Source organism: Hemicordylus capensis, chromosome 2 (genome assembly GCF_027244095.1).
Source record: "Hemicordylus capensis ecotype Gifberg chromosome 2, rHemCap1.1.pri, whole genome shotgun sequence".
NCBI classification, from domain to species: Eukaryota; Metazoa; Chordata; class Lepidosauria; order Squamata; family Cordylidae; genus Hemicordylus; species Hemicordylus capensis.
This window is the reverse complement of record NC_069658.1, coordinates 294975232-294987692: the sequence shown is the minus strand read 5'-3', so window position 1 is coordinate 294987692 and position 12461 is coordinate 294975232. Positions and strand designations below refer to the sequence as shown.

The following is a 12461-nucleotide window of genomic DNA, read 5'->3' as shown; positions in this document are numbered from 1 at the left end:
GACACCACCAATCAGCTGTTCGGTGGCATCCCGGAGCGGCAGAGGCCTCCAACCTACTATCTAGAGGGCGGGGAAGCATGCCGAGCATCACCTTTGCTGCCGCTCTCCCCAGGCCCCTCTTGCCGGCAGCCAGCAGCACCAGCATTCCCGCAACCCTCGCTTACCCATCGCAGCCTCCCAGGGTGCACAGACGGACGAGCGGGGCCCCTGCCAGTGGCAATGGCATCTTCTAGCCAAAAGGCCCTGAAGAAGACAGCCCCCACCAAGTCTGGGGTGGCTGTGGAAAGCGCGTCGGTGGAACCTCTGCCTCCAAGACAACCAGCAGTGCCCCACATGGTGGTGACAAGGAGCTCGGCCTCGACAGCGCCTGATGAAATGATAAGCTCAGCCCATGCTGGGCCTCAGCAATTATCTGACCACCACCCCCAACCATGGTTTCCACGGGGTCATCTAGTCTGACCCCAAATATCCCTGCAACCCAAGGCCTCGATGGATGTTCTTGGGGATATGCCACCTACCTGGGGGTTGTGGTTTGAGAACCTATTAGCGAAAACTTCTGAGAGATATGATGCTTTAAAATCCAAAAAGCAAAAACGGATCAGGCAGACTTCCCTTCCTCCTCTTCCAGTGCCGCTTCCCCCCCTCTGAGACTCCAGCCCCTAAGAAAGTGAACAAAAAGAGGAAGCATGTTAAAAAGTCCAAAAATGCCAGGTCTAGACCTAGACAGAGGAAACCCAGTGTTCATTCTTCTGATACCTCTGAACGTGGGTCCCCAAGCCCTAGGGTTATATCTCATAGTGGTATGGGGAACCTAGCCACTGGTCCCTCACAGGAGGCCTCCCAACGTCCCCCTCCCAGCTCCATTCCACCTGTGGGGACCCTTCCTCACCAGCTGACCTATTGGGTCAAGACGAGCTGGACCAACATAGGTCTGAGGGTGAATGGTCTGATGCACGAGAACCTGAGTCATCAGAGGCACCCCTTAGGCTTTTCCAGGCAGCAGATCTGGCACCACTTATATCTAAAACCATACACGCCTTGGGCCTCAATCCTCCCGCCTCTCAGGAGGTCCAACCAGCGGGGGAAAGTGCACTGGTCTTCCCAGGCTCAAAGCACTCTAGTGTATCCCTTCCACTCCCAAAACAGTTTGTGGAAGCAGTCAAATCTGAATGGTCTCTAGCCACTTCCTATAAGAGAGCTACTGCCGTAGCTAATAAACTTTGTTCCTTCCAGCAAGAGGGGAGCAAAATCTTCCCTACGCCCCCGCAGACCCCCTGCAGTGGTATAACTAATCTCTGGCTCGGTCCTGACTAGAGACGGGGAATTGGCCCTTAAGGACCCCTCAGGCAAACATATGGAAGGGGCCCTCAAACGCATTCATGAATCAACAGCCTTGTCCATGAGGGCCTCAGTGGCAGCCTCTGTGGTGGCACAAGCCTCACTGATCTTGCTGGACGATTTAATTCAGGACCCCCTGCCCTCAGACCCGGTCAGGTTTTGCCAAACGCTATTAAAGCTACACAAGGTGCAAGTGTTTATTTCGGATGCTACCCTGGACGGTCTCCATTTTGCCTCTAGAGCTGCTACGGCCTCGGTAGTTGGCCGTCACAACCTGTGGCTAAAATACTGGCAAGTATATGCTGCATCCAAGACCAACCTAGTCTCCATTCCCTACGATGGTGAAAAGCTATTTGGGAACGCGGCCCTAAATGACATCCTAGTAGAATCCAAAGATAAAAAGAAAGCCATGCCTTCTTCCACAAAAAGACAGGACTGCTTTCAAGGAAGGCAGTTTTTTCTACCTTTTCACTCCTTTCATTCCCCCTTTGGGGGCAGAGACAGGGTATACAACGTCCCTACTGGGGTAGAGCTAGAGCATCTAGGCAGGCTTTTGGGAATAGGGCCTCCTTTACAGCCCAGTCCAAGCAGCAGGCCTGACAGAGTGGGAGATGTGCCCCAGGTGGTCGCCTCTCCTCTCACTGGTGCGCTTGGGAGGACACTACCTCAGACCTATGGGTGCTCTCCATCATAAAAGAGGGCTACTCCATAGAGTTTATCAGCCAGCCACCACACAGATTTTTGCCCATGCCCTCGTCCCACCGCAAATACAAGCATCAGGACCTGCAAAGGGTGATTGGTTGCCTTCTGGCAATAGGGGCCGTAGAACTGGTTCCGCAACACCAGCGGGGTATGGGAGTCGACTCCATAATTTTCACCATACCAAAAAAGGACAGTTCACTACAGGCGGTGCGGGACTTAAAACATCTGAACAAAGGCACTTTCCACATGGAATCACTGAGATCCATCACAGAGGCCCTACATCATCTGGGTCTTCTCATGTCCTCAAGGAGGCCTACTTACATGTACCTATGCACCAGGACAGTCGTCACCTTCTCCATTTTCTGTACTCAGGGGTGCACTACCAATACAAAGCACTTCCCTCCTGGCTCCTGTGGTAGCACACCTCACTCCATGGCGTGAGGATTTTTGGTACCTGGATGATCTCATCCAGTTGAAGTCACATCAGACAGCCTAGGAAGCCATACAGACCACTTTCCGCACGCTCAACTGTCATGGGTTCCTGATCAATGAAGCAAAGAGTCAGCTGCACCCAACGCACCAGATCCTTCATCCAACAAGACAAATTGTTCCTGCCACAGGACCACAAATGCACCCTGGAGTCAGAAGTACACAAGGTCCTGAGCTTGGGTCTCTCACCTCTTATGGACATCTCCAGGCTTCTGGGACTGATGGTGGCAAGTCTGCAGTCGGTACCCTGGGGGCATTTCCACCTGAGAACCTTCCAGTGGTTCCTGCTCCAATTTCATGTGGGCATCGCAGTGAGCTCCAACAGACGTTTCTCTCTGCTGCAAAGGGTTCTCCACTCTCTGTTGGGAATTCTCTCTGGTAAGAGATACCTTTCTAATATAGCAGAGTGCACAGAGGCACAACACAGCGGAGTCTGCCCAGACATGCATGTAGGCTAAGAGTAAAATAACTTGGAGCCAGTTCATAGTTTCAAATCAATATAGGAGTATTTATTAGTAAACTCCATTCTAGATAGTAAAGTGGAGAGATAGGATCTCTAATTTAGCTAGCTAGCTGCATGCACATGGATGCATCTCTGCACACATGGTGCAGGGAGAGAGGAGTGTGCCTGTTGCAAGGGAGAAGAAAGGAAAGAGAAGGAAGAGGAAGAGGCAGGCAGGCAGGCAGGCAGGCAGTCCCTAAGAGTAGCAGTCTACATACCAAAGGGATAGTGTTAGAGCAGTAGAGAAGGAAGAATGTATTGATCTCTCTAGCCCTGTGACTCACTAGTCTGTCCTCCTCTGTCATTAAGACATGAGACAGCACAAAGTCCTTCATTTCTAACACTCTCTACGCTGGTGGATCACCACTTCACATTTGTCCTTGGGAAACGAATTCCTGGACCCTCCGAGGATCATCGTTACCATGGACGCCAGCAAGAGGGGTTGGGGGGCTCACTGCCAGCACAGGTCCATCCAGGGCAAATGGTTGCCACAAGAACGTCATCACAGTATAAACTGGTTGGAACTCACAGCCATTCGCCTGGCCCTCCGCGAATTCGAGACCATGATCCTTCACCGCCACATGCTCATTCGCACAGACAATACCACAGCAAAGGCTCATGTAAACCGCCAAGGGGGAACCAGGTCCAAGTCCCTGCAAGAGGAAACAGTGCTGCTATTCCACTGGGTGGAACTGTGGAACACCGTGTGGCGTCCTTGACTGCCCATCACATACAGGGTGACCTGAACACTGTAGCAGACTGGTTGAGCTGCTCAGACCTCCTTCCAGGGGAATGGCTTCTATGAGCAGAAGTTTTTCTCCCCATGACGGAACGTTTTGGCCTCCCAAAGGAGGACCTGTTTGCAACTCCAGTGAATGTGCAAGTCCCTCGCTTCTTCAGGAGGTTCCCCTGCCACCAGGCAGAAGCAGTGGATGCTCTATCCTCACCATGGCCGGCGGGACTACTTTATGTGTTTCCTCCCATTCCACTGCTAGCACGTGTTCTGTGCAGGGTCAAACTTCTGTGGAAATGTTCCGCAGTGTTCTGCAAACTTCTTCATCCTGGTGGCCCCGTTTGGGCCGCGGAGGCCATGGTTCACGGAGATCAGCAACCTAGCCTCAGAACACCATCTGCTGCTTCCCATCGCCCCAGATCTCCTTCAGCTAAGGCCTGTCTGGCACCCAGATCCAGGCTGGTTAAGGCTAGCCGCCTGGGAACTGAATGGTGCCTCTTAGGACAACATGGCTATTCGTCTTCGGTCCTCAACACGATGCTAGCATCTAGGCAGCCGTCCACCAACAGGATACACCAATATAAGTAGAGATTCTTCCTTCGATGGTTGGCACGCCATGGGGTTCCCAAAGGTTCTGCCTCCATGACTCACCTGTTACAGTTTCTGCAAGATGGACTAGACAAAGTGCTGTCAACTAATATGTTGAAATGCCAGGCCGCCTCCTTGGTGGACTTAATTTCAGGGACCTTGAAAAGCGCCATGTGTCGCCATCCTCACCTAAAATGTTTCCTGAAGGGCGCTGCCCTCCTGTCTACCCCGGTGGTCCATCGTTTCCCTAACTGCAGGCTACATACTGTTCTTAAGGGTCTCCAGGGCCCTCCTCTCGAGCCTTTATCCTCAATTCCGCTACGTATACTTTCTTTCAAATTGCCATTCCTCATGGCCATTACTTCTGCACGCAGAGTGTCTGAACTCGGGGCCCTTTCTGTACATAAGAACCTTTGTAATTTTTTTAGAGGACTCTATAAAGCTTATTCCAGACCCCCTTTTTTTGACCAAAAGTAACCTCTCTCTTCCATATGTCTCAGGATGTTATTTTGCCCTTGTTTTGCCCAAAACCGGTTCACCCAGTGGAGAAGGCTTGGCATAAATTCGATGTCCGCAGGTGCCTTGAAGTTTACATCAAGCGGACTAAACACATTAGAACCTCAGAGTCCCTTTTCGTTTCATTCTTACCATGGTCTATGGGACAGCCTGTCACACCCGCCACCATAGCTGAAGGCGTGTATCACTCTAGCTTACAAGTCACAAAACCTCAGAGTGCCCATCAAAGTGTTTGCCCGCTCCACAAGGGCGGCAGCCACTTCAGTGGCCTTTTCTACAAATGCACCCATCCAGGACATTTGCAGAGCAGCTACCTGGCAGGCACCTTCTACATTTACTAAGCACTATAAACTAGATGTCTTTGCATCTGCTCAGGCAGCGTTTGGGAGGAGGGTCCTCCAGCAAGTTCTCCCTGCACAGTAGTTGCTGGTACCTTCCCTGGTTGGACTTAGGGCTGTGGTATGTCCCCACACATGAGACACCTTTGGACCCCTGCAGCAGAGAACGGAGCATTGGTTACTCACCGTGAAGGCTCCTTCTTGCTGCGGGCCTGCTTCGTTGTTGTCCCTTTCCTGCCTCAGCATCACGTGGGATCGCATAACCCACATGTGAGATGTTGGACCCCACAGCAAGAAGAAGCCTTCATGGTGAGTAACCAATGCTCCATTCTGCAAAAATTCAAATATACATAGGGATGGGCATAGGGGATACCTGACTTGACAGTAGTACAGGTAAAGGATTTTGAGATTGCAATCAATCACAAGCTGAAAATGAGTCAGCAGTGTGAGGCAGCTGCAAAAAAAGCAAGTTCTAGTAAGAACTGATCTGCCTACTTTCACTACAACTGGACTAAATTTGGTTCAAATCGAGGTCCACAAGTTAGATCGCTTGTGCCTCAAATGTTCACATGTCGCCATCTTGGATTGGGGTGGAATGACATCATTACAGACTACACCATTGAGGAGTCCCTGTGTGTCAAACACTACAACTGTACCAAATTTGGTTTAAATCAGTTAGACAATACTCAGGTTAGTGTACTTGCACCTCAAAAGTTCATTCAATAGTAGCAAATTTGATTCAAATTGGTTTAGCAGTTCAAAAGTTAGCCCACTTGCGCCTCAAATGTTTACATGTCCACCATCTTGAATCGGGGTGGATGACATCATCACAAAGTATGCCATTGTGGTGTCCCTTTGTGTCACTCACTACAACTGTACCTAATTTGATTCAAATCGGTTAGACAGTCCACAAGTTAGCCCACTTGAGCCTCAAACATTCACGCATCTGCCATCTTGAATTGGAGTGAATGACATAATCACAAACTACACCATTTTGGCATCCCTATGTGTCTCTACAGCTGAAGCAAATCTGGTTCAAATCAGTTTGGCGGTTCACAAGTTAGCCCACTTGTGCCTCAAAAGTGTATGCATCCACCATCTTGAATCGGGGTGGATGACTATCGTTGAAGTGTCCCTACAACTGTACCCACTTTGGTTCATATTGGTCCAAGTGTTGCAAAGTTGATGGGGGGAGACACACACAGAATGCTGGGTGATCTCAGCCTACTAGAAAGTTGGCTTATAAAGGGCTAATGTGACTATAGACAGGATTAATTGAACCATTGGCTGACATACTGCACAACACTCTGTGTGCCTAGCAGTGGTACATTCATGTAGTTGCTCAAGAGTGCTCTTGCACAGCTGTGATAGGCAGATGGAGCATTGCACAGTATGTCAGTCATTGTGCATTTACATTGTCAGTAATTTCAATTTATTCTGCACTAGTCAACCCTCTGTCCATTTCTGACCACGGCATTAAGCTAGAGTTTGCCATCGAGTTGGTGTCGACTCCTGATGCCCACAGAGCCCTGTGGTTGTCTTTGGTAGACTACAGGAGAGGTTTACCATTGCTTCCTCCCATGCAGTATGAGATGATGCCTTTCCGCATCTTCCTGTATCGCTGCTGCCCAATATAGGTGTTTCCCATAGTCTGGGAAACATACCAGCAGAGATTCGAACTGGCATCCTCTGGCTTGGTAGTCAGTCCATTTCCCTGCCGTGCCATTAGGTGGTGACCACAGCATACTAAGAACAAAATCAGAACAGGTTCAGAGGAGGTCAACAAAGATGGTCAGGGGTCTGGAAAACAAAGCCTAGAGGAAAGGTTGAAAGACTGAGTGTGTTTGGTCTGAAGAAAGAAGCCTGTACTTTTCAAAAACCTGAAGGGTTGTCACACAGAAAAGGGCAGGAATTTTTTTCATTGCTGCCCCGTAATGCGTACTCTGCCTTATTTGTGCCACACTATGTGAGCTGCAATGTGTGGGAAAAATTCAGACACGTACTATATTTGTTAACAGAAAAATGACTAAACCATAGTATCTACGGTGTAAAGAGCTGTTTATTCCACAGAAGCTAAGCTTAAACTGAGAGCAATAGTGTTGTGACACAGTGCCCTCCCTTGTATAGCACCTGCAGAATATCAAGGAGGTGGGACAGTGAACAATGGAGGCCATGGTAGCTAAACTGACGAGAAAGACTGATGAGCTTAAACTGGGGGGAGCGGGGTTTAAGAGACTGGCTGACACAGAATGAGTGAATGGGAGGGGGATTATTCCTTGCCTCTCAGAATGCCAGTCTTAAACCAGCCTCATGATTCTTACCAGTGTTTTTTCTTTTCCCCTTCCAATTCCTTGCTCCCTTAGATAGTGAATGCGTTGGACTCCAACCCCACAACAAGGCGCACACAACTGCAGCACAAATTTGAGCAAGTCATTGCACTCATGGAAGATAATATTTATGAGTGCTGCAGTGAAGCATAGGTGGCACTTGCTTCCACGTCTAGAAGTGACCTTCTCTACAGTGCACTGTCCTTTAGGGGATACCCTTTCAAACTATCCGTGTGTCCATATGTAGCCTGTTGTATGTATATGGTAACTAAGAAACCACCTTGATGGTAGATCTGGCCAGTCTCCTTAAACCATCTGGTGACGTGAAGGTTGTCCACCAAACACCTTGAAATCCCTTATGTGATCTGCACTGCATGGCACCAATAATGTACTTGATTTTTCAGACAGAGGCACAATATTTGCGCTGCCAAATGTAGTAGTTTCTTCTGAAGAGCTCCAACATGTTATTCAAAGTGGCCATCTTTCCCTTCATTCATTTTCCCAGAACTCTCATGGAGCAGAGATCAGGTATGGAAGCAATGCTGAAATAAGCAAAGATGCCTCAGGGGAACAATGAATGAAGGTTTCAAAACAAAGGTTTCTTGGAGCAACAGTGGAACCCCCTCTAACAATGCCCCCTTCCTTCTGTGTACTTTAAGTATCAGGGAACCCATTTACTGTACACAGTCTGCTGCATTAGATGTATTTTGTGCCTTTTATTTTTGTACTGTACATGTAAACATAACTACACCTTCATCCAAGGCTGGAAAGAGGTGGGGAACTCGCAGACTAGACAATGCAGTTGCTTCCTAAGTAGTCATGACATGTGAAAGCACTTTACCCCCAACGGAAATGGTTATTGCCTTGCTGGAGGGATCATTATTGTGTAGCAGACAACGTCGGAAAAGAACAAATCAATGCAGCTGTTCCCTCTTCCCAAAGCTTCCCAGATGTTTGTACTAACTGAATTGCATCAACAAATTCCCCTGTAAATGCCCATCTGGCTCCAGAAATGCCTAAAAGGAAGGTGGTGGGGGGATACATTGCAAGGGTCAAAGGGAAGCACTTGCTTCTCTTTGTTCTCCCACACACACACAGACACTTTGGAGGAAACATACTGAGCTGAACTTTTGGCTCAGCATAAATCCAACATATTTGGCTTAATACAAGACCACTGGTAGCTTCACAAGAGTAAAGATTATAGTCTGTTCTTCCTCCAGCTTTTTATCATACGATGATGTCCTTTTGTGCATGGTGCAAAGTTCATTTTGCTCTTTGAGGTCTGCTTATGTCACATTTCCACCCTGAACACATTAAAATCCTAAAATCCTACCATCCTACACATTAAAACTATATTGTTTGGTGTTTCAAAACAAGTGTATAAAATGAATTTTTGATTCAGGATCCTTCCAAACAGAGAGGTAGTGTATTTGGAAACAGAACCTGCTTCCGCTTATGTGCACAGCATCTATACAACGTCCTTGCCTGTTGCACAATTTTGCAGCACCATCTGCTGGCTATTTTCTTGCAATCTGTGATGAAAATCTCCTCTTGTTCAGACTACCTTAAAAGTATTTTTAAGGTACTCTGTAAAGAAGCAGATCTCATCACAGAGCACCAGCAAATGCTGAGCAGATAAGCAGAAGCAGCTTGGGTTGTCAAACACAGTATTTGCCACATCTGGAAGGGCCCTCAGACACATGCAGCAGGGAACTCCTAATTAACCATGGCTCCCATCAGTGTGTACCTGTCTAGGAAAATGTGGTTTCCTTCCTCATTTGTGAAATGGACCTGAGAGCCTGTTCAAGGCTGGAGCATAGCGCAGGAAGATGCAACTGAGATGAACAAGGATGTCATTTACAGTTAATTTCTTAAACACCACCTTTCCTTGTTCAGTGTGGAGTAGACTTCTTGTAACTTATTAGTATAATACTGCAAAGAATTCAGTCTAGAATAGCTAGCAATGTTTGCTAGCATCAGAGGTGCACTTACCTCTGGACTTCCAGGCTGCAGTCCAGGGCCTCCACAGCGCCTGGGGGGCCCCAAATCCTCTTTAGTCTGTCCAGGGTTGTGTGGTTGCCCAGCAGAGCATGATGATTCTTAATTTGCCGGGAAGGGGAGCCTCCAAAGGCCTTTAGGTCCAGGATCCAAAATTACTTAGGTGCACCTCTGGCTAGCATTGCAGTTGTCTGATAAAAAGTTCAGCTAGTGGGTTTTCCCCCCTACCACTGCAATGGCATGCTTAGAATGTCACCTGTTAAAGGCACAAAAGCCTTTCACAAATGTTTGCAACTCTATTTCAATTCGACCACATGAGAGAGGTGGTTTCTACTGCTAGAATATCTTCCATTTCCTCAGTCCAAAAGGCATCAAAGAAAGTGTTTTGGAATTCTGAATCTTCATGTTCAACCATCCTGCTGAATATGTATTTGATAACCCAAAGAACATACTTTCTCTGTATGGATCCACAGTAATACCATTCAGATTAATCCAAACCAGTAATGAAATCTGACTAAGGCTGCAGGCCTGTGCAGTTACTTGGGAATAAACTCCATTGATCTCAAAGCTTACTTCTGAGTAAGCATTATAGAAATGGGCTGTAAATCAATTGATTTTATTCTAAGGCCCAAATTACACATTACTGTTAATATGAATACACATTTCACCAAAACATTTACAAAGCAGTTTACATAGCAAAAGGAATGAGAAAAATGGTTTTCAGCTCCAAAGAGGTGCAGAGTCTAAAAAGAGGCACAATGGAGACACACTACACTGGGTTAAATGAGGATAGTTGCTCTCCTGCTAAATATGAGAGACCACTTTCAAAGATGCCTCTTGCTCAGTTAGCTAGCAGGGCTAATGCATAGAAGATAACCCCTTACAGTCATCTTCTTTTGTAAATAATCAGAATCAGCTTTGGTATGGTGCAAATGAGACAGGTGCTTATCTCTTTCCTTGCCAGCCAATTTTCTGCTCCAAATACCCCCCTCTCCCTACCACTTTTGCAAACATATGTTTGGAACCCCTTCAGGGGGGACCATCAGTGGGGGACATTTAGAACAGGAAGATGGCTAGCAGAGAAAGGATTATGCATACACAGACACATGCGTGCACACCACCTCAAAGTGCTTTGATTTTTAAGAAGGCCCATTGGTAATATTATACACACTGGGTCTAATGTGTAATTTGGGCCTAAAGTCAACCCACTGGTTTTCATGTTTCCCCGTATTCTTTTTTAAAATACAGCATCACTGAAGTATCATTTAGACTTAAATGTGATGCCCCTAGCTGTTCCCCATATGCCTTTACACCGACTACAGTAGGATTCTCTCTCTGCTTGTGAGGAAGAACCACAGTAGTCCTAGAGCACTCCCTCAGAACTCCCCTTTTGTCTCTTAGGGAGCTGCCTGAAGGCACTGGCTGTTACTAGAAAATCTGAAATTAAAATGGGCACTAAGCCAGCTAATGCTGCTGGCAAAGCCAAGCTCCTAAATTACCAAATAATGCTTAAAAATACTACACTACCTCACCAAAGGCAAGGTCTAAAAAGGGGAGTTGCCATAGTTTGAGGCTAAGATTTTATCATTTGGGTGGGAGCTGAACAGTTCCCCCCCCCTCCAATTAAAATCTTGTTGCTATAGGTAGTTATCCTCTGTCAAGTATATCTTTCAAAAACGCCTAGTGTAGAATGTTACATGGGGAACTGGAGGGTCATGATGGATTTTATATATCAGTACTGTATATAAAAAGTACAGATTTTATCCTGTGCAAAAGAAAATAAAGAGGAATATAAGACATGAAAAAAGAACTGCAAAAGATTATACTCACTGAGGAAATTTACATGTGTTTGCTGAGAGAGTGGCTGCAGAAGAACTTTTAATAATGTAGCTGGGCTACATTTAACTTAGAAATTTTTTTTTTCTTCCAAAATTCTTATTTTTTTTTTTTAACTGTGAAGTGCTGCCAGTTACATACACACACTCACAGAAGGCCAACTCAAGAATGTGAGAAAGACTGCTGGGAGAAGGAGGGAGTTGAAGGAAAACAGAGACAGAACTGGAGATGCTGCTAGATCAGACTGTGCAAAGAGCTATGGTTTTGGAAAGCATCAGCACGGTTTCAGCATCCAAATGGTAGTACCAGAAGCCACTGTCTGGACCGAACCTTAGACTGGAGGGGCTGATCCCCGTGTCTCTCTTACAGATTACTATTTCCTGAGTGTGTGTGTGTGCTCCAGGCATATGCTTTATTATTTAATTCTTTGTCCAAATATTTGCTACAACCATTGAGAAGAAATAAATTGTCTACAAACCAGAAGCTGAGGGTTGGTGCTGTTGTCCAGAACCCAACTCCATTGTAATATATTTTTAACTTTGTCATGTTTTTTGGTGGGCGTGTGTTTTTTCCTTACCTGCTGTTTAAGGGAAGGGGCAGAATCTTGGCAGGGGGGAATATCTTTGTAATAAAACAAAGTGATCAAATTTGTGTGGGAATGTTTCAATGCAAAAAACTTTGGGAGAGATACGAAAGTAAATGAATACACAGTCTATCTAGCTGTGGATATCACTAAAATAAAGTAGCCTAAGTATGAACAAGCATTTTTCTAAGATGAAAGCAGACATGAATAAACCCTCTTCTAAAATGGATTATGGGGACTATTCACTTGGGATACGTGAAATCAGGGCCGGATTAACATAGTAGCAAATGTAGCATTTGCTACAGGCCCCATGTTTTCTAGGGCCCCGCATGCCTGGCTTGAACGTCTGCCCCTTCTTTTGCTCTCTATTTGGTGCTCTCTGCTGACTCTCCTCATTGCCTGCTGCTGTCCATTCTCATCTCGCTCGAGGGCGTTTAAGCAAGGTCTTCCTGGCACCATGGTGTTGATTGGGTTAGCTATTATGTTAAGCAGCATGGGAGGGAGTAGTAAG

General features: G+C 46.7%; 1 protein-coding gene across 3 annotated transcripts in view; it reads left to right on the top strand.

Moving 5' to 3' along the window:
- PLXND1 (plexin D1) overlaps positions 1-12014 on the top strand; it is a 245944-nt gene extending 233930 nt beyond the window's left edge. For all 3 annotated transcript variants that reach the window (XM_053295803.1, XM_053295804.1, XM_053295805.1), the window contains one exon: positions 7570-12014. In XM_053295803.1, coding sequence (XP_053151778.1) covers positions 7570-7686 — 117 coding nt within the window. In that variant the 3' untranslated portion in view covers positions 7687-12014. The remainder of the gene's footprint in view (positions 1-7569) is intronic.
- The last annotated feature ends 447 nt before the right edge of the window (positions 12015-12461 follow it).